This window comes from Canis lupus, chromosome 31 (genome assembly GCF_011100685.1).
Source record: "Canis lupus familiaris isolate Mischka breed German Shepherd chromosome 31, alternate assembly UU_Cfam_GSD_1.0, whole genome shotgun sequence".
NCBI lineage: Eukaryota > Metazoa > Chordata > Mammalia > Carnivora > Canidae > Canis > Canis lupus.
Genome location: NC_049252.1, coordinates 17,831,647 through 17,855,667, shown reverse-complemented (window position 1 = coordinate 17,855,667; position 24,021 = coordinate 17,831,647). Strand labels below are relative to the sequence as shown.

The window sequence follows — 24,021 nt, the reverse complement described above, 5'->3', positions numbered from 1 at the left end:
GACACAGCATTTTATTTAAAAATCTATTGGATGAAAAAAAATCATTGGGTAATATGAGGGAGAGACATAAAATAAGCTGAATTTTTATGTTTTGCTTACCAATATTCACATTCACTTAGACTTATAGGCAGATACTAATTAGACTAAAAAGCACTGTCAAATTACATGGTTGCATATAGACTAAAGACTAAAACTCAGATTATAAAAAAGATAACTTAGCAACACTTACACTTTATTATTATTTTTTTAAATCAGAGATGGTAATTTACAATCCCTAAGGTTTTGTTTATTGAAATGCTATAGCTATACTGTTCAGAGTTTTGTGCTTTCCTATTTCTTGTGGAAATAAACCAAAGCACAGAGCCTGTATTTTAAGATATCTAAGGATCTATTTTCAAGAATGTATGCATTTCTCAGAACTGTAAAATAACGTCTTCTAAGCATAAACATTTGGTCAAATGAAAGGTTGCTCATTAATTTCAGGATTAAAAACCTGATCTGTACTTAGATGTTTATAAAAACTAAATGAAGGGTTCCTGGGTGGTTCATAGGTTGAGCATCTGCCTCTGGCTTAAGTCATGATCCCAGGGTCCTGGGTTGGAGTCCTTCATCTGGCTCCCTGCAGGAGCCTGCTTTTCCCTCTGCCTTTGTCTTTGTCTCTCTTTCTGTCTCTCAGGAATAAATAAATAAAATCTTTAAAAAAAAAAACTAAATGCTGAATTTATTAAATGTAATTCTGTGAGAATAAAAGTTTAATTTTAGATTATTTTATCAACTGTCAAAATATTATTTTAGGTATCATATAAACCTGATTTCGAGTCTTCTTCATATCACTGTTGGTAACCTTAAGTCATAGAATATTAAATTTAAAAAATCAACTATGTTATCTTATAGGAGACCTATTCCATGTTCTTAAGAATATTTTGCTATCATATACTATGTCAAAATAATTTCTACATGACTTTCTTGAAGAAGCATTTATCTTATTGGAAAGATCCAGTCAGGTTATAGTGAACAGAAAAATTGTTCCTGGAAGAGTTATTGAAACTTTTTTCCCAACACTTTCTACATATTAGTAACCAATAAGTCTACATATCTTTTATAAGCACAGATATCCTTGAATATTATATGCACTTATAATTAGTTCTTTAATAAAAAACAAAAAGTTGGCTATGGTGATTTTAAAAATAGAACATTCCCCATAAGCAGGTTAGATTTTCATACTAAAGTCTGGAAGTTCCTTTGTGTCAGCAGAAGAGAAGGGAAGGAGGCAGAAGTATGTTTAATCTGTGGATGGGTTATTGCTAGGTAAGAAGAAAGAAAGACAGCAGTGCACTGCAGAGTTTAGAAAAGATAAAGAAGATAGACTACTAAAGAGAAGTCTAGCCTTAGATCTTACATAATAGGATCCTATAGCTAGTTTTTTGAAAGAGTAAGAGAATACCTTCATGCAAAAAAGTAAATAGTTTTTGATGAGTGATTCTCAAAGCCTAGAATCCAATAATATGATTTACCATATTAGTATGGTCACTTTTGCGCACATATGTAAATCTGATTGCTTTCTAATTATCCAGAATGAGTAGTAAGATCATTTACTAGGGTGTGGTTGGGAGTGAAAAGCACAAAACACTTCTTATTTTATAATGCATGAAAATGTGAAAACTGAAATCATTACTCATGATACTCCCTCAAATCCAGGTTCCTTTGAAAAATGGAACTCAGTTTCATCTTCTTGCAAGTAGTAGCTAAATTATTTACTTCTGTCTCTGGTCCTTGCAAAGATATTGACTCTTACATGTCCAGAAAGATGTGAAAAATAAGTATACGTATATGTTGTTACAACATCAATTTTTGATGCCAGCTCACAGCACAATCCATAACCAGTGAACAGGGTGCAACTTTTTAAACACATTCAAAATTAATTTATTATTTACTTTGGGATATTTGCAGAGATATATTTTCACTTAATGAAAAGTCTGGATATTTTAAATTGGTGTTCAAATTTAAAAGAGGAAACACTTTCACTTTATTCCTATGGCATTTTAGGTCAATAAAAGAAAAATAGGCAGCACAGTAGGGATACACATCTAATATAATAAAAGTTACCAGGTTTATGTTCTATATAAATGGTAAACACCATGAAATTTTATAAATGTCCATGAAGTTAGAAACTTACATTTGAAAGAGTAACAATGAAAACCAATATAAAAGATCCACAATTCTACATAATAAAATTACTATTTATACAGTGTATGGTCATGGATATTGAATTATATTTGCAAAATAATCAAATGAAAGAAGATTAGATGCAGCAAATGCTTATGTTTCAAGTAAAAGTGACATGATATTTAACAAGGTCAACCTTAGAAATTAAAGGAAACTTTAGAACGAAGCAAGTTATGCAGTGAACTGTATCCTGGAAGAAACATTCCTGATTCTCTTTCTTTCAGTGATTTTCTGACAAATTATCTACTTTAAAGATTGACAATTTGCGGAAAGGAAAATAGGCTAATTGTTCATGGGTGAAAATACATGCATAATTAGTTGGACCATAGAAAATCTTTTATCAGAATTCCCGATTAGTCTTGTAAACTTGCAAGGCATAAAAGGAAATATATTACAACAACATTAAAACATCCAAGACAAACTTATGGCTATAATGAAAGAAAACCCAGCAGCATTCAGCTGCCATGACTGGCTTCCATTTTCGCCTTTATTCGCTTCACAGCATTTATCTGCATGACGGAAATTGTTTTTGAAAATAGAGTAAGAATAAAATAATTAAGGAAGAAAAGAGTAGGGTTACAAACATGAAAGTAAAGAAAAGGAAAAAAGTGACAGTAGGAAAGAAAAAAAAAAGAGAATAATTAATGCAAGATTTACACAAAGCCGTTACACATTACCTACAAAAAAATTACATTGATACAAGACAAAGAATGGCTAAAATCGGTATAGAACATTTCTAAATAGCTGTCACATATTAAAAACATATCTGAGCCATGATATTAGTTATTCTTATTTCACATAAACCAGACAATAGTTCTGTCTTTGATTATTTAATATAAGCATCTTAATTATTCTCTAATGAAGATGTAACTTATGAGCCAGGAGGCAGGCAGCTGTCATATCACTGGGCTACTGGTAAATTCACATTGCTACTGTTAATTTGAGCTCGTCACATTCTGCAGTGTTTACTGATAGTACTTTTAGCTGCCATTTTATCTTAGAAAAAACATTTAATAAAAGTAGATTTTTAACAGTGAATAAAACTACCAAGAAATAGCAGTGAAAATTACATTTCACACAATGAAAATTTGCCATAAGAATAGAAGAGCAAGGAGCACTGGCCCAACAGACCAAAGGCAAACTCTAGACATATGTTATTGTATCTCTTTAAAAATAATCTCTTTAAAAATTAAAAAAAAGCATAAAAATATAGGTTTATTTTTTCATTACATGCTTCAAAGAAATATTGCTTTGGGTGTAGTATTAACATTTAGCTTTGAGATTTCCAGATAGTTAAAAAGAAGTTTTCGCCAATTAAATAAACTTCAAGTTCACCATTGTTTTAAAATTTCTCTTATTTATATTCCAAACAGATCATAAATTAAACTTTAAGAAGACATTTTAGTATTGGCCATGCACTTGAATGAGTTGTTTTTGTTTATGTTGAGTTATACTAGGTTTCTTGGAACTAGACTGAGCGTCATCAAGATAATTTTCCTCTACAGTTCATTAGAGGTATAATCAAAAAAACCATGAAAACACGAAAAGAAAAGACCTAAAATTTGTAGCAATATATTTAGTGATGGTGATTATATAATTTATTTGTTATCTTCTTAAATTTGAGGAACTCTCAGAGATGTATTACATGCTTGAATTCAGATGGTAGAATTATTTTATCATCAGATCTTAACAATGTATGAATGGAATTCTTTCTTCCCAAATTATATTGATAGTGCTAAAATTAGACATGTGTTCAATTCATAGTAACAAAAGCAGAAAAAGGGAACAATATTAAAAGAAAAAAGTTCCCTCTTTTTGATTAAAAGAAACAGTATTAAACATGTCACAAACCAAAAGAAATGGTGGGAAATGTTTTTCAAATAAATTGAAATACATAAAATCATCAAGGATTTTTTATTTTATGCATTTATTTTTAAAGGATTTTTTAAAACATTAGATTATATTCATTCCACCAAGTTAGGAGTATTTTTAATCAGAGAGATTATAGAATGAATCCATAAATGTCATTTTATCAGACTCTCCTCCTATAGATTTGTAATCATTTTATAAGAACGAGTCATAACATTTGAATATTCTCATTGGTCATAAATAAAAAGAGACAGCATTATGCTGTGTGAATATTCCAAAAAGGAACAAGATTGTTATTTTGCACCCTATTTCTATGTAAATCAAGAAACACATCTTTCAAAGTAAACACATGTTTAATAAGTGAAAATGAGAAAATACTATTCATCACAAAGTACTTTTTAAGTTAGGATAATACACTATGGAGAAGTGTGATATCCACTAATTTATATATGTAGAAAGGCCATTATTATCAATATAATATATATAAACAGAAGGTGAGCATAATGTTAAAAAATAGTTCTTCAGTCCAACAAGTATGTGTACTTTACATTTAGCCTGTTGCTTACAAAAGTTAAATATATTGAATGCACATGAGCAATGACTTTTTAAATTCAAAAGTCCATAAACTTATTTAGACAGTGTGCAATGCCTGCTACCAAAAATGAATTAAAACTAAATTAACTTGGAAAGTTCACATCTTCTAAAACTGGATAGAAAGACTTAAGGTCTGCTAGTTTATTATAGATAACATATTTCAGATATGAGTTTGAATTTATAATATTTACTTTAAAATGGTATAAGAAATCGTACAGCTACAAGAGTAATTTTGGTGAAGGCACATGCAGATCATTTTCCTTATTTACCAATACATAATTTTAACTCTATCGGATTCTGCTGGCATAAAGACTCCCAAACTCACCATCTCTCTTCACAGCCTTTAAAATTGCCCAGAGAAACCTTCTGGAGCTAAACCGAACAATTCTTAAACTATAAAGGCACATCTTTAATGTGGCTTTCCACAAGGCTTTTGCAGCCAGTGGATTCAGGATTCAAGTTGGTGGCTATAGTTAATTAGACATCATCTTGTGACATTTTTATAGATAAATTAATCTTTTCTTCTTCTTTCCCCTTTTCAGGAAGCTGTTATTGCTCTGCATCAGCTGCACAGTTTAGAGAGGAGAAATTCTTTCTCCTACCTTCTCAGATAGCTTTTTCTGACTTCTCCTTGACTGCATGATCTGCTTCATCAGCTGTGAAACAGACTCCAGCTTTTTTCATCCTAAAAGTCCTTCTGACACTGTTTTTCTTTTTTTAAACTCTGCTCACCTTCATAGCGAAGCTTCTTAAAAGCATTAAATAAACATGGAGTCTAAACCTCCCTAACCTCACATAAATCCTCATTCCACTCCTACCTAATTTCTCTCTCAGCCACTTCAGCAAAGTTGTTTGTACGAAGGACACTTCACATCTCTTTCAATTGAGTTCCACTGACCTCTCAGCAGCATCTAAAGTGGCAAATGCGATTTACAGCTTCTCTTTTTGAAAGATGACTCTCTCTTAACTTCCAAGATACTACAGTCGTCTCTTTTTACAGGACCTCTACAACATCTTATTCTCATGGGAGGGATGTGGTTTGCTCTTTCTTATATTATTTTAATTCCTTTTGGGCTCAGTTCTTCTCTACTCAGTAATCCCAAGAAGTACTCCTTGACATATATGTTGTGCCAGTCACCCTTCTAGGTACCAGGGAGATATCTTCGAGTATTTCAGACATTGACTCCTTTTCATAGAACTTAGGCACTATTCATCGTGTAATTGTTATCCTCACTCAGGCTTCAGATACCATTCAATTAGTATTAACATCATAATGTATGTTTCCAGTCTATGATAGTCTTCTTATCTTAATGCACACATATAACTACTACTTGACATTTCAAACTTAGTGAATAACACACTGATCTTATGTTTGATCCTATTCTCCAAATCCTGCTCCTCAAATTCTTTATCCTGAGAGATGATGCCAACATTGTTCCAACCTCCAAGCAGGAGACGCAAAAGTCATCAATATCTACTGAATTTGATCTGTTACACATTTAAGGTTAACCTACATTATACTATGTCCAGAATTTATTCATGGTTTTCTTTTTCTACCACTATCACTTTCTTTTAAGTGTTCTTGTTCATCCATCTCTTCCTTTTACCCATATGAGTAAGATCAATCTGTCGGTAATGCCTATCTACTCATATAATGTCCTTGCTTGAAATGAGTTCTTATTGCGTTTAAGATCTCCCTTAAGATTGTTTTTTTTAGTATATGTGCTGCTGAAGTGAGTACTCTCTTATGATTGTTTATGCAGTTTTCAGAAGACCTTGGATTATATCCCTCTCTATCTTTTATCTCTGTTCACATATCTCCAGGTTCTCTTTGGCCATGTTTTTTAAAGTTCTTAAAGCAGATCAACTTTTTTTCTCTTCCTTAAAGGCTTCTTCTATATATGACACTTTCCCTGGAAGGCTCATTTCCAGTAAGTTTCTTTTGGGAAGGCACTTTCTACGAGAACCCCTCCCTACCCCCACTCTATCACCCCAAGTTAGGTGCAAATGCCAACCCCCCTCATGGCAGCATACAGTACCAGCACATCTCCTAGTTGTAATTATTTGGTGGTTATTCTAACTCTGGTTTTATGTCTATCTTCCCTAGGAGATTGTAAAATCTTTGAGGACAGAGGCCAGCTCTGTATTTTTCACAGGTCATTCCTCTCTACTCATCTCCGTCCTTGTCACAAAGCAAGATCCCAATAAATATCTGGAACAAATGAATGAATCTTAACATTGCAGATCCAGAAGAACTAACTCAGAGATAAGAAAAAGCATATCAAGAGAAATTAAGTAACAAAAGCAAAGCTGAAACTATAAACCATAATTTTTCCATTTTTCTTCCAGGTACTTCCCACAAATTGATTTTGAAATTGAAACAAAATATTTTTTTATAGTAAATGTATCATAATATATCTTAGGTATATATATGTATGTATGTAATTATATGTATCTATATATGTATGCATATATGTATATACATATATTCTTATTTATTTATCCTTTTTTCTATACTTATTTTTGGCTTTTATTAACAATTTTTTTGAAAATAGCAGGGACTCTGAAAGTATAACATAAAGTAACCTGCATAAAATCTATTTTTTTACAGTTTCTGTGTTACCTATAAAATGTCATTAAAATGTTGTCTTCTAACTTCATACAATATTAATTTTTATCTCAATAAAAATAATTATTTCCTCCAAACATATTAGCTAAATTAAAGATTTAGGAAATAGAGTACACTGTTGCGATCATCCTTTGAAGATTTTAACTCAGATTTAGAATCATATTTATATCATGCTGCAGATATTTGTATAGAGGATAATTACTACAAATATAAAACATTGTAATTGTAGAAGTAGTTACCAATGTTTCAAAGTCACCAAGGCAATGAACCTGACAGTGTATTCAACCATTATTCTTGGTTAGGTGTATCATCTTATAAGGGTACTGGATTCGTCATATGACTAAAGTAGCTCTGATCTTGAACAGATCCCTTAACCCCCAAATTTATATCTGTAAAGTGAGTATAACTTTTCCTTGTTCAATTCAGAGTCAGAGATATATGAATTAAATAATGAGATAATAAATGCAAAAGTAGTTCATAAATTTTTATTTTATTTTTTTTTTTCTTTTTTTTTTTTTTTTTTTTTTTTTTTTTTTTTTTTTTTTTTTTTTTTAGTTCATAAATTTTTAAAAATGATATTATATCAATATTAGTTCTAGATGCTCCCAACTTCCTAATTTCAAATGATAATTGGAAGCACTTAATTAATATTAATAATGCAAAGTCAAAATATCAATTACTTTTAAACCACATAACCAATAATAATTATTTTTTAATAGGAAGATTAACTATATAAAAATCCTTTCAATTTGAAAGAGAAGATATACGGATCACAAGCTCATTATAATGATATTAATATCAATTTGAAGTTACAAGAGGGTTAAAGAGCATGACTGAACTGACAAACTTTATTTTTAACCCAGTTTCAAAAATGTTATGTAACAATACTGATACTCTCATATGACTCCAATAAGCCATGCTTACGAATATGCTGCTCTCATGTCTACATATATGCATATGAAGAGCATATGTATATTATATATATTCATACATGTATGTTTAAAATTTCCCAGTAAATATTACATATTATATTTAAAAGAACGATAGATGTTAAAATATGATCCATGTGACAATCACAGAGTCAAATATGACTATAAATCAGGAAAATTCTTGCATCTTTACCTCTACAGCATGTATCTGAAAAAAATGTTAACATCCCTCTGTGGACTTTGATCATATCACAAGCATATAATGATGCAAGCATTGTTACTTAATAAAGGTAGAATCCACTAGTGTGCTGTGAATATGGATGTAGGGTGTCCTGCAACATTGCGAGCCTCCTTTAACTCTAATTAATTTTTTTTCTAAGGCTATGTCTGTGGCCCTTTCTGCCTCATTGTGTGTTTGAGTCTATCTTTCCAAAATCAACTTGCTTGATTAGTCATGGATGGGCTTATCGTTATCTTTGACCACATTTTTCCAAAAGTGAAGGACCAGCCTCCATGTGTTTGGTAGAAAAGTTGTCTTCTTTGCAAAAGATTTTTTGGTCTCATCAGAAATCTTTCATGTTGACTTTTGACACTTCACTCTTACCTTCCACCCCCCCACCCCCACCGTTTATCCTATCTCCATCACTTCACCAAAATTGTCAGCGTGTATTTACAAGTTAACTGATACTTCATGACAAGAATGACTTGAGAAATCTTGAGTAAGACATGTCACAATAATCATGATTAGAACTTGGAATTTACACTTTTCTTCTATAAAATTATGTTTTCAATATTAAGAAAAAATCCAGAGGAGTTATAAAAAAAGATGATATCGTTTTTATTGCCAGCCTAAGAAAGCATATAGTTTTGCTTACCTTTAATAATGTTCGGTTTTGGTGGCATGCTGAACTCATAGACTGTTGGTTCTGAATATCCCAATCTATTGGCAGCTGTAATTTGAACTTCATACCCCATTGTCCACTGTAGATGCTCCAAAATAATGTGGTCTTTATTTCCTTGGACTTTTTTCTCTAGCCACTGATCTTCTTTATCTTTCTGTAGAGGCAATACAAATATTTTGTAAATACCCATATACTAAAGTTGTAATTTAAAAAAAAACAATAATTTATCTTCAGATAGAAAAAGTGGTTTATTAATAGTGAAAAAAGATATTTATCATCTACAGAAAGTTGATAAAGTTGCTTTATCAATGAAGTCATTTCTAAGAATTTTCTATAATATATGTAATATTTTTAAAATTTTAGCCAAACAATGATTTCCTAATTAATTCCTGATAATTCAGTGGTTGATGATTCACCCTCATTAATATCTTTATTTTTATTTCACAGGTATAATTTTACTGTTTGGCCATTTTTCAATTATTAATAGTCATGTGTGCAGAAAAAATAAGACATGATTTACAGAAAAAGTCTAGTATATCCATTAAAATAATTGCCAGAGACTACTGTTTAAGGTTTGAGGTGGTGTGGGGGGAGATACAATGTCTTGCAAATGGAGGCTGGATATTTTTTATAGATTTAAATTTTTATTACTCTGATGTTTTAGAGTCATAATAAAATAATATGTAAGAAATATTATTACCTGTTAAAAATGTTATTAGCATCAGAAAATAAAATATGGTATGCTGTCCTTGGACACCTACACTTAAATCCTGATTCTAAAATAAAGGCTTTAGAACGTGTTTTATAATTACCCTCTATTTCAAAAATATACTATGATTACAATTAACACAGAAAAATAAATCTATACAATTTAGTGACAAACTATCCTAAATAATGTGAACATTTGGCTGTGCCATGTTAACCATTTAAACACTGGTAAGTTCCTCAACCTCAATGCCTTGTTTCTATTATAGAAATGATAGTAACAGTTGCATCTGTCAGCTTTCATGAGGGAACAATGAGGAAAACCAAGTACTTTGGGTCGTCCAGGGCCTTAGGAATCATAAGCACTTAACAAATGACAGCCATTATTAAGGAGAACTTATTTCCATAATAACTGTATGAAAATAAAATAATATTTTTCTGGAATGATGTATTTAATAAATTATCACTGAAACTGCAAAACTCAATTTCCCAGAGATATAATTATAAGTAAATTAGAGCCTGGCGATAGATAGATAGATAGATGGATAGATAGATAGATAGATAGATACATAGATAGATAGATAGATTTAGGTAGGTAGATAGACAGATAAAGGGCAGACAGATGAATCCTTTTTAACTTCAGAGCTCAGCCCAGTATTACTTTATGTTGAGCCAATATTTTACAATGTTTCTTTGGCTATAAAGCATAACAATGTTTTCAGCATTTATGGTAAAAATTGAGGATTTATTCTCTGAAATGAAATTATGGAAGTTAAATGCATGATTGCATTAAATTGATGGTGCTACAAACATGAAGTGCTCATTAAAAGGAGACAAGAAGACGTTATTAATTTGATGCCATACTATTACTCTATCTTCCTACTTAATTATTTTTGGTTATATAGAACTTTTATTACAAAAGCATCAGGCTATTTTGATAATTCATCTAAAACTAAAGATATTAGTACCCCTAATGAATCCATGAGTTCTGGAAAAGCACTTAAAGTTAGCCATATAAACAAGAGACATTTCCTTTGCTTTTTGAAGCTTATAAATGGATTAAGTTAATACATTGTTGTCCATTGCTATTTTAAGGTAATATGAGGAATACTGAAGAGACCAGTGGAAAAACAAATAATTTGGACCAGAATGCTTGTAACTTGCCTACATCACTACATGACTAGTAAGTCTAAGAAAGGAGGTTAGGCATGCTTTTGAAATGCTTGGGACAGCTGTGCCAAACAGCCATGATTTTCCCACCACCTTCATTCCTTATCAATCCATCCATCAACTATTCATTCTACCTTTACTGGGTAGAGGGCCTGTTCTAGAACTATGAACACAGTAGTGAACAACACACGTAGAATATGCTCATCTTGGAGTTCACATCAAGTGAGAAGAAAGACATGAGCTCTTTGAAAAACCAAGAATGCTCTGGGAGCATGAAACAGGGAAACTTAATATTAAATCCCAGGGCTAGGAATGTTTCTTCTAGGGAGGTGACATCATCCTCTTTGGAAATAATAAACTCCAGTGCCATTTTTCATTTGTCCTAACTTAACAAAAAAGTGTGATTCTTTCACAGTGGTTTAGACGCAAACATAAGCGCAATGATGAAAATCTCACAAAGGTGCATGAACACTGGGAGATAGTAAGATACACACTATAGGCTTATTGTTTTCAGTAAATGTAAAAATGCTATAGATATGGACCAAAAAGAACCCTTAAAATATTTATTCAAAAATGACATTAGAGGACATATTATATGCATATGTGTATACATATGTGTATGTATAGATTTTAGTGGTTTTATTATTTGTAGAGGACTGTGTGTGTATAGACATATATATTGTGTCTATATATGTGTGTATGTGTGACACATATATAAACACATACATAGACACAATAAAATCTATGTAACATAAATATCTGATATGTTCTATACTGTGTATACACATACACATCTATAGGAAGGAATGGGTGAGAAATAGGAGAGTTGAAAGGTTAGATAAAGACAAGGGGTACATAGAGCAGGAAAGAGCTGCCCTTGTGGCCTTCTTTTTACCCTAATAATTCCATAAGTTCTAAGTAACTATGAAGTGCTTGGTGAGAATGAATATCTTTTCTGTCTGCCTGTCTGTCGCCAAAACACAACGTGTCAGCTGAGAATGAATATCTTGATGAAAATCCAGAGTTGAGTTTTGCTTTGGATCTGAATAGAGATGCGGGTAAAAGAGCCAGAAAATGAGCCAACAGCTGAGGTCTGGATTATCCCAGGATAAAATTTATTCTTCATAGTGATGGAGACACTTCATGTCCTTCACATAATCCTCCAAAAATAGTATTTCTGGGAACTGAGCATTTGAAGTGATACTTCCTGACAAGCATAAGACATGTAGATAGTCTCTTCTGAAATACCTATCATTTAACTCTTAATTGCTGAAGCTCTTAGTATGATAAATTAAAAACCCCTCCATCATTTTAGGTAGCTGGACTGATGGCATAAGGAACCAAAGGGAGTCCTAATATCTCCCCCCATTTAAGTCAATTTCATTTTCCATTCAATATTAGACAAGGAGGCTTTTTTAATCCTTTAATTGCTGTTCCTGGGGAATAGGGAAAAAAATTAAAGTGGGTGTTACCAAATACTCCCCTAGGTATCAAAATCTCAATTATGCATCTGTAGAGTGCCTAATTTACAGAATTTAAATGCCTAGGGAATGATTTAAGATAATCTAGTTGCAAAATGTTCCCCTAGGTAACTTAATGAGATGATTTGCTGAATAGGGCTATTATTAATAAGCCAATTAATGTTGAAGGGCAGCTACTAAAAGAAAAATGGCCATTTTGCTTTGATATAGCTTCTCTTAAGCAATCCTTTTTCTCAGAAAATAGACAGCAGGGCCAAATGACAATTAAGATTTCTCCTTAATAGTTATTTTGAAATCATAATATCAGCATGTGGGGAAATACTTGCTATCATCTGTCTAGGGAGGAAAGCTGAGAGGAGATAAAGGGTGTGTTGGTTTTATTTGCAGAGGACTTGCTGACTGCATTTATTTATAAGAAGTAATTCACTAATCCTTTTGCAAGTGTCAGAGAATATATGGTCAATATCATCTTAAATGAAAGTAGAATCAGCAGAGGACAGGAGAGGCAATGTGCTTGTACTAAGTAGATGAATTTTAAGGTTCTTGTGAATCTCATGTGTTATGCTTTGTTTTTAAGATTTTATTTATTCATGAGACACAGAGAGAGAGAGTGACAGTGCTTGCATGCACGTGAGAGAGAGAGGGAGAGACAGACAGAGAGAGACAGAGAGAGACAGAGAAGGGTCCCTATGGGGAGCCTGGTGTGGGACTCAATCTCAGGACCCCGGGATCATGACTTGAGTGGAAGACAGATGCTCAACCGCTGAGCCACCCAGACATTCCTCCAATGTGTTAAGCTTTAAGATTTTGTGTTTCCATGAAAGGCAGTTTCTGCTTCCTGGATTACCTGGTAGCATGGTTCAGCTACTCACTATTTGTATGATCTTTTGTAAGAATCATCCCAGAATCTCCTACAGCTCCATTTATTACTCTGATTATAGGAGAGGTAACCTGGCAATTACATACACAAACACACGCCCGTGCATGCATGCACACACACACAAATACACACAAACACACACACAATTGTGATTTGAAAAGGTATAACATTTGGAGGATTTTAGTAAAGTTTCAAATTCTACTTTCTTTCTTTCTAACTGAATCAGCACAGTTGATGCAAATTCTAATTTCCTTTTTTCTATTGTCATAACTGATTCAAATTGCCTTTATTCCATTTCCTGAAGCTTGATAAAATGTTGTAAACTGGATCTTACTTAACCTACTCCTAGTCTCCATCACTCACATATCTCTTTAGGGAAAACTAAAATGTAATTTTTCCTATTAATCACTTTGTTTTCTCGAAACCCATAAAAATTCACCCAATGCAAGTGTTTTTTCCTCTTGCATTATTTCTTATATTTGTTAATCTAATTATATAATTACTTACAATTATTCAACACAGACTGATTCATTCATTGATTCTTTGATGGCTTTATTCATTCAGACAACAAAGTCTTTTTGAAGATATCAATACGAGAATGAATAAAACTTATCCTTTTCACTAGGTGCAAAGGAAAAATCCTAAAAAGCTTAGGATTGTTTAATGGCCATAGTTATTACTTGAAAATGCTTCAAAACTATACTGATGGCTTTAAATAAATTTCAGTATACCCACCTAAATACAAGAAAATCAGAAAATAGGTTATTATCATTAATAATTAATTAGAAAATAAGTTATCTCAACAACAAGAACTCAATTTTACGTAGGTATCATTTTAATATCCTTTTAAAAATTTTCTTTTCCTATGGCTATTGAGATACACCTTCCAGAGACTCCAAGTAGCTTAAGAAGGTCAATTAAGACTCAGAAACGTATGCTAGAGCACTGTTGCTAGTCCCTAAAGTACCTTCTTCACAATTGATTTTAAGCAACTAATTTTTTTTAGTCCTTCTCAGCTCAGGAAACTTATTTAATGTGCCAACACTAAGTGATAGTTATGATCCCACAGCTATCATCAAATCTGGGAGAAAACAGTGAAAAACTTATGGAAGCATGTAAAAAGCTATTTATTAAATTATATGCAGTTACATTGACTCTACAACACAAAGTAGGTGTAAAATATTCTGTTCATAAAATAATTTCTTTCATTTTTCCATATACATTTTGAAATTAATAAGCTTGTCTATTCTCCAAATACATGGTTTAATCCTACTGACTTACTGTTACAGACATTAATTTTCACAAAGAATCCATAGAGACATCTAATTCTTTTACTACTCTAGTTCTGATCTCATAAATTCTGTCTTCGTAATGTGTAACTGAACAAAATCATGTACTCTATCTACTATAAGATAACATGGAATAGTATGTTGTTCCTGGTCTATATTGAGTTACACATTCTCTATATTAGGATATGATTTGTCTTATCCTCATTCTGGTGAAATCCAGGTTTCATACTTAGATTCAATGTCTGCTAGCAGTCAACATTCACACTAGGAATATATTAGCTTAGTTTTGTTGTTCCTAGATGTGTTCCCATGTGTTCCTAAATATACAGTCCCATGCACATGGAGAAATTGAAAGATAGGGTCAAAGAGGCAATCAAGATTAAAATCCTTATAATGTTTACTTTCTGAATTCCTCTACTTCCTTCCATGGAGGTCATACAATTAAAAAAATACATTGCATATAGCTAAATATTTTTTCAAGTTTTTCAGTTGTAGTTTACTCCACTGTGGAATTCATCCAGTTTGAGAAACTAATAGATGAAGGGGCTTGTAATCATACAAAGAGAAGAGATGATTAAAAACGTTTTTGAAATAGTTTACTATTTCTATACAAGTGCAAATATCAAGGCAAATGCTGCCATGAATATCTAGCTACCAAATCTTAAAATGCAAATTTTTAAATGTGATGAAGTAATCAATTGAGAAAGAATATGTGGAGAAAGTTATTCCTTCCCAAGATCTGCTACTGTTTGACCACCTTAATTGAACTTACATTGAATCATGGAATTTCCTAATTAGACCTGCAGAGCATGATGTTTGTAGGATGAAGGAGGCAGAGAAGGAAGGGAAAGAAAAATAAACAGAAATATGGACATAATGTTGATGTGTTTAAGTAGAAGACATACCATAAATGATATGGTAAAGATAAAGTGGGTCAGAATGGCTGTATTTTGGATGTACAGAGCTAAGCTGGTCATTTGAAGTGAGATGGGAGAGTGGTTGAGGGGTCGATACAATCTCCGTAAGCGTATTTCAATTCAACACTTACTGCTGCAAAACTAATGTTTAGATTATAAAGTCTTATGTTCTGATATCTGCTCCCCATGCCCACTAAGTCACCCATATTGTGTAGGGTACAGTTTGCCCATTAGAAAGTATTAAAAGGTATCAATTTTTTTTAGTATAGGTGACACACAATGTTACCTTAGCTTCAGGTGTACAAAGTAGTGATTCAACAAGTTTATACATTGTGCTCTGCGCATCACAAGTGTAGCTACCATCTGTCCAGGTATTTCACATCCCTATTACAATATTGTGGACTACAGGCAATGATATTATGTCAATTCCTTATGCTATGTGTTTTATTCCAATGACTTATGTATCCCATAACTATGTCTCCCACTTCCCTTCACTGAATGTTTAATTAATGGTTTACGTTTATGTGTATACTTATATTTATAGTATCCAAGAGTAGAATGCCTTGCATGAAGTACAAAGGATGGAGATGAATTACTTTTATAAATCTTGCCATAGGAGCCGAAAATTCTGCTACTACAACAGTGTTCCATCTAAAATGCTATTAGTTCTAAGAGTACTAACACACTAATTGATTATCAGTCATTTGTAGCTATGCGTTAATTATGCAACCAATTATTTTCATTATGGCATTTAAAAACAAATCCTTCAGCACTTTTTCAAGTTAGAAAGGGCTGGGGATTGGAAATGAAGAGGAGAGGTATGGCAAGGCAGAAGTAAGATGGAATTGAAAAGAGAGTAAAACTTTTTACTGGTAGAGTAAACATAGATGTTGAGTAAATAGGCAAAATAGAGCTCCCTTGCTATTAGGGCTTCCCCTCCCCCCCTATTTTTGGGGGGAGGGGGAGAGAAGGGAAAAAGAATGAAAGTTACAATTATGTAAAAAATATTTACATCATCTTTATGGAAATTTGAATTACTCCATGTTTTTGAATCTATTATACTTAACACTTTAACTTACTTGTATCCATATGTTTCACACAAAACTTTGCATAAGACATTAATTCTAATCCATGTAAAACAAATAAAAATTAATTTGGCAGCATATTAAATGGCTTGTATTATTAATTAATTAAAATAATAAATACTAAAAATAGATAATAAAATGATAAAATAAATTATTATAATATTTATAATTTCCCCTTGAATATCTAAAATGCCATTTCCCCCCCATTTTGTGAATATAATTGGTTCTAAACAGATGCAGTGCTATTCTAGGGGACATTTTTGGGTTCAATAATGATCAAGGACACAACTGGTAATATAGTGAGTGAGGGCAGGGATACTAAACATTCTGTAATAGGGGGTAGATATCTGGAGGGCTCACTATTATATTTAAAATGCCAATAGTGAGTCCTTTCAGATACACAGGATTCATGACTGATAACTTGTTATGGACTGACTTGTGTCCCTCCCCCATTCATATATTAAATCCCTAAATTCCAGTGTGACTTTATTAGGATATATGTCTGTAAGGAGGTTATTTGGATGGAACACTTATGACTGATATTTTTATAAGAAGATGAAGAGCGGTCAGGGATGTATGTATACAAACAAAAGGTCATGACAGGAAGAAGGCAAAGAGGGAGGCCTCAGAAGAAACCAAATCTGCTGGCACCTTGATCTTGGAATTCTAACCTCCAGAACTGTGAGACAGCAGATTTCTGTTGCTTATGCCAACTATGGTATTTTGTTTTGGTAGCCCTAGTGGACTAAGACAGTTGTTGTGACAATAAAGATAATTATTTTAACAATTTGTGGCAGATCCCAGACCCTATTATTTAGTTGACCTAACTCCCAACTAACGATTTTTCATTTAGTGACAGTCTTGAGAACTATTTGTCTAATGGGACATAATTTTAATTTTGCTCAGTGGAGTTTTTGGAAAATTTGTACTGTATTGCTAGAAAAGAAAGACAAAAATAGCCTATTATTCTTTTGTGCTTTTTACCTTCTCTACATTTGGAATGTGGATGTGAATCCACTGTCTTAAAACACAAGATAATCTACATGAAGATAAAAGCCAACGTGCTAAAGATGAAAGACATGAAGAAAAATATTATGGATGCCTGATTTTATAAGATGAAAAAGTCATACATTCCTAAAATATAATGCTGCATTAATAAAAGCCATTAGTATATGAAGAAAAGATACAATAGGAAATAATAAATACTTGCTATCATCAGTTGAAATAAATGATTCTGGTTGAATTCAACATAGCATTGGTATTAATTCCAGTATCAAACTCTTTAGAAAGGATAAGTCAAACATCACTTTTAATTTTAGGTACAAATTATATTCATAGCAAATTTTAGATGTATTTTTATAACTCCTCATTGTAGCTCAGTTTAAAAATGGGATTTTATTGGAGTTGCCTATGAATTCCTATCATCCACCTGTATTTTGTGCCAAAAATTCTGTCCAATGGTAGGCCACAATCTGCACTGAGGTCTGTTCCCCCCGTTTAATTCATGATTCTGCTCAGGCCTATGACCTTTAGGACTCTTTCCCTTCCAAAGAGTTTCCAGATGGTCAAATAAGAATGGCCATGAAACCTGGCTTGAGTAGCATGAAACCATCAAATTCATAGAAAGACTGGTGAGCCATTCAGAGCCATTTTGGGGTAGAGGCATGAAACCTTCATAGACAATTAGCCACAAAATACCCACAGCTGCTCATCATTCCCAGCATGAAACCTGCAACAAAAAGGTCCCGGAAGGGGATATTAATTTTAAATTTAAAAGACTGATGTCTAAAATTAATAATTTTAAGTATGCTATTCAATATCAAACTTCTAAATAAAACTGAACTCTTTTTTTTACTAAACTTTAAAACTTAGATGTTTGAATTAAAAAATACTACAATTTACAAAATTATGAATTTGTGGGAAACAGCTGAAAATCATTTATAGACTATTAAGGAGCAATTACTTGGTATAATTTGCTAAAATATATATTTGCTAAAATATAATAAACTTAGAAAGTATTATGAGGTGTCCAGCAAATATAAACTTAAAATTGACACTGTATGACACGGATAATCATAAATGTTAATAAATAAACATTATAAAATTTAATTTAAAATTTCATTTCACTTTTAATATATTCCACAATAGACACAAATATTCGATGGCACTTACTACAAAGTTAAGAGAAGTCACTTTTAGTGGCTCTTGACATAATTTTCAGCCAAAGGCAAAATCCACTGGGTCATTTTCTTCATCACTCTACAAGCAGATGTCCTTCACCCCTACATGTATAAGTTCCAAAGGAGTTCTTAGCTGTCCAAAATTCCATATTAGCTAGTGCTAATTAAACTTAAAAAAAACTAATCCTTCTTCCACAAGTTCAATGTGGCCATTCTTTATTAAATGTTGATGAGAATAATTTGTTTTTAATGAAATTATTAATATCATATACCTAATAAAGTTAAGGTACTAATAATTTAATAATTCATAAAAATAAAAATAAAACATTTTTGATACAATAACTAAATTGAGAAGAGGGGCTTAGCTTGAAGCTACTAACATCAAGCAGAATGGAAGGTGAAATGTCCTGTTAAACTTGTCAGAAAAACAAGGAAATGTTACTTCACTTCTGAAATGTGAAGTTTAGAAAGCACAAGTTGAATACATGGCATGATTTGCATGATTAATGCTGAGATTTTTCACACGGATACGAAAGACAAGTATTTCACAATTTATAATGATTTTTCACACAGACTCAAAAGACAAGTATTTCACAATTTATAATGATGAATTTCAGCAATGGACAATTAGCAGTTGAATTTCTATGAGAACTGTTGATCATTACTATTTAATATACATCAACACCTAATATGCTTATGAATTTAATGCAAATTTAATGCAATTTGGAAACACTGTACAAAGATTATAATAAAAAGGTACTTACACTTCTATACTTCACAATGTATTCCAAAATAGGGGCTCCTCCATCATCCTGCTTGGTGATACTGAGTTTAAAGCTCTTCCCACTGCTTGGCTGCCCATGTATGGATGGAGGACTTGGTTCACCTTAATAAGCAAAACAACATTCTTGATGTTTACACACACCTCAGACACCTGGAGAAACTGCATTCTAATAAAGAGAACAATGTCATGTAATAAAAAAACATGATGTGATCCTGAATTTACCCTTTGGTGTGATAAAACCTCTGGTCCTTTCTCCCCATTCAAGAAACAGCAACATTCATAAATCTAGATAAATCTAAAAGTGTCATGACAAAATTGTGACACCTGAGAATCAAAATATTATTCAAATTGATATGCAAAAGTTCTGAGAATATTACTGCATTATACAAATGTAAATTTTTTTCTTGTGTTATTAATAGTGAGCAATCATATTTAATAATGTAATTTTGGTTTACATTGTGTACATATGTATTAATACAAACATATTAAGTTATCAAACTATAAAGAATACATACTTCCCAAGAAAGATAATGGCTTAGCAATTACATATTGCTTTAATGAGTATTTTCTTAAGATTTATCTATTTATTTTTAGGGAAAGAGAGAGAGAGAAAAGAAAAGAGAGAGGGGACGAGAGAACATGTGAGAAGGAGGAGGAGCAGAGGGAGATGGAAAGACAAAATCTCGAGCAGAATCCATGCTGAGCATGAAACCTGATATGGGGCTCAATCTCTTTACTCTGAGATCATGACCTGAGCTGAAACCACAAGTTGGACGCTTAACCAACTGAGCCATCCAGGCACTCCATACTGAGTATTTTTTAACTAGATGTAGATTTGAATTACAGAAATTTTGTTGTATCCAATTGATAGACATGTGTTCCAATATGTTTTTTTTTTCTTTTAACATCATGAACATACTTGCCTTTGATGTTTTTCTTCCCATGGAGGTGGTCTTATAACAAAGATGCTTATATGTTTAACCTGAATAGGGATCTAGTGGAATGTAAGAGTTTTCTATGTGAAAGATACCATCACTGCTTAGCAACTTGGAATGGGAACTATTTGCTGCGTGTCACTTATGTGATGTCCTTTGGCATGTGCTGGCATTCTCTACCTTTAATTCCTCCAATTCATATAGATAGGAATATAGCAATACTAAGGAACTTTCTAAGGACATGCTTTAGTTTGCAAGGTTCCAGAAACTGGTAGTATGGGTCTACTCAGAGGAATGTTAAGACAAAGTAAACAGAATAGAGTTGAAGAGGATTTTATGTATCCAAACTTGGGGGATCTGTTTTTTTTTTTCTCAGCAGGTTATCTTTTCTTAATATGGTGTTTATAAACCTATGAAGTGAGAAGTTTATTTGAGAAAAGGCATATCATTAAAGAAATATGCCAGTAGAATATGTTGATGTGCAAATAAAAAATAAAGCAGCCTAGCATACTAGAGCCATATAGAAACAAAGTAAATAGAGGTATTTTGGAGTGATTTTGCTAAAATTAATTAGTGTTCAGATATTATGATATAATACAATCTGTATTCAATGTAACATATTTTCAATAAGTGAATTAAAATGTCTGTAAAAACTGGTACAATAATTTCTTTAAAAGACTTAAGAGATTATGGAAAATTTAAGTATTGTAAAATGAATTTTATATTCAGTTTAGTATAATTTATAAATTAAATTTTAGAATGTATGCTGTATAGCATGAATTCATTTAATAATACTGTAATCATATTATTTTGACAATAGCATTTTGAGACAATAATTATACAGTAGGAACTGTATTTTCAGTCACAAATGTTTTAATATATATATTTAAAATATTTATGTCTACATTTAACCTTTACAATATTCTAAAATTGTGATTCCATTACAGTTGTTATTTCTTGAAAAGAAAACAAAGTTCCAAACAAATGTAAATGCTATCAAAAAGGAATTGATCAAAATAAGGTTTCCATTAGCAGTTTAATGGAATGTTTATACAAGAGTAATAATATAAATAATAATGAAGTAATAATGGATAGTTATGTCATATTAAGTACTTGGCATATACCATCTCATTTAAACTTCAAAAAAATCATGAGAAGCAGCTACTGGGCATTTGGGTGGCTCAGTCAGTTAAGCATCTGAATCTCAGTTTTGGTTTAGGTCATGATCTCAGGGTGGTGGGATGGAGCCTGTCATGGACTCCATGTTCAGCATAGAACTCTCCTCCTGCCCCTCCATACACTTGGATTCTCTCTCTCTCTCTCTCTCTTAAATAAGTAAATTAAAAAAAAAATCTTGCGAAGCAACTAAAATATATATTTACTATTCAAAACACTAAGACCTGGCCCTTAAAGTCTCAATGTCTAGGACAGAAGTCTGCAAGTCAACTGCAGTCAGTACACTAAGAAATTAAAAGTGTTAGAATTTATTTTATTTAAAAAGATTTTTTAAGTTTGTTTGTTTATTTATTTATTTATTTATTTATTTATTTATTTATTTATTTATTTATGAAAGACACACAGAGAGAGAAGCAGAGACACAGGCAGGGGGAGAAGCAGGCCCCCTATGCAGGGAGCTGGATATGGAACTCGATCCCGGGACTCTGGGATCACGTCCTGAGCCAGAGGTGAGGCTCAGCCGCTTAGCCACCCAGGCATCCCAGAAGCATTAGAATTTAAAAAAGGAAAGATGAAAAAATAGTAAAGGAGAGGGGTTTTATGTTAGAAACACCTAGGAGGGTGTTCTAGGTATGAAGGAAGGGAATCATGCTGAGTTGAAGGAGGAGAAGTTGAGAAGTTGGAGTGGTTAGTCAGGGTCTTACTGGTCCCTGTTTGGAGGCTGATGTGCAGTGACCAGGAGAGAGGAATCAAGACAGAATGCACAGCACATTGGAAAGGGAATACAGCTGGATCAAACTTGATTTTCACCTACTGATGCCCAGAGCACTATGGCCAGAGGAAGGGGTAAGAGGAGGAAAGGCAGGCAAATGTGTGTGTGCACAGAAGGTGTGAAGGTGAAGGCTGATGTTGAGGATTCTAAGTAAAGAAGGGACAGATTTGCTTAAATTTGTGTAAAGTTGCTCTAGAATTATTTTAGTCTGAAAGTACGGTTGTGAGTCAAGATGTACCAGCAGTCATCCTGGAGAGAAAATAGGGAGGGACTGAAAAAGACATAGGCATTGGAAATGGAAAAAATGAGACATCTGACAGATTTTATGAAAACCAAGAGTAGGTCACTAATTAGAGTAAGATGATTTATTGTGGCCATTTTGTCAAATTAGGTGTATATAAGAAGCAGGGTGATACATAGATTTTGCAATAGCATTTGTTGAGTCACAGACAAATTTCTCACATTTTCAAATAATTTATTAAGCATAAAGGAAACAGAGGTCTTTTCAAATTTATCTTTGCATTATATAACTCAATTGATTTACAATATCCTGAAAAAGGATAGTAGTGGGGATAAGGATACAATAGTTAATCTTCTGCAGTCACCATGATATTTATTTATTCTTTTTTTTTAATTTTTATTTATTTATGATAGTCACAGAGAGAGAAAGAGAGAGAGGCAGAGACATAGGCAGAGGGAGAAGCAGGCTCCATGCACCGGAAGCCCGATGTGGGATTCGATCCCGGGTCTCCAGGATCGCGCCCTGGGCCAAAGGCAGGCGCCAAACCGCTGCGCCACCCAGGGATCCCTGCAGTCACCATGATAATGGATTAATTCAGTGGTGTCATTCTCTCACACTTACAGCCTAAATGGGCCCTTTATGGGGGATAAAGGCAGTAGTCATGTCTCATCAAAAGAATGGAATATTGGACATATTACAAAGTCACTATTTTTACTTTCTCACAGACTATGGTCTGAGCAATATAATCCAATTAATCAGGCTATAAATGAATAGGATACCTTCCTGATGAGGAAAATTTCCTGAGGGCAGTTTTACTGTATCATAGTGCACCTTTTCCTTTTTGCCTTTGTTCCAGAGAAAAGTTATTTTTATAAATCTCAGATGCCACCATGTTCAGAAACTACTTCACCAAAGACATAATTCACTTCCCCAAAGTGTTGAAACACCTCTCTGCATTTCAAGATCCCTTCAATTTGCTAGTGAAGAGAATAGTGAAAGAGAGCAAAACAGAGATGACTACTTACGAACTGGTAATGTCTGGAAGATTTCTATTTTACTGTAGTCTCCTTGCCCTTTTCCATTTACTGCTGCAACCCTGATTTCATAAGTTGTATTTGGTTCTAGGTTGCTCAAAACAACCATTGCTAGAAGAAGAAAAAAAAATATATGTGTGTATGGTTAATATATTTAAATAAGTAAACAAATTGATCTATTACAAAGCTAAGTAAACAATTTCACTGTAAATCTTTCCAGAAA

The 24,021-nt window shown here is 32.7% G+C and overlaps 1 protein-coding gene across 2 annotated transcripts in view; it reads right to left on the bottom strand.

Moving 5' to 3' along the window:
* NCAM2 (neural cell adhesion molecule 2) overlaps positions 1-24,021 on the bottom strand; it is a 515,517-nt gene that overhangs the window by 34,152 nt on the left and 457,344 nt on the right. Inside the window, exons 13-16 of one of the 2 annotated variants that reach the window (XM_038581268.1) lie at positions 23,790-23,909; positions 19,621-19,742; positions 9,123-9,303; positions 700-2,735 (exon numbers count right to left, since the gene is read on the bottom strand). In XM_038581268.1, the coding sequence (XP_038437196.1) occupies positions 2,629-2,735; positions 9,123-9,303; positions 19,621-19,742; positions 23,790-23,909 (530 nt within the window). In that variant the 3' untranslated portion in view covers positions 700-2,628. Of the gene's footprint in view, positions 1-699; positions 2,736-9,122; positions 9,304-19,620; positions 19,743-23,789; positions 23,910-24,021 lie in introns of those variants that run through there. The other variant, XM_038581267.1, reaches the window with a different exon arrangement.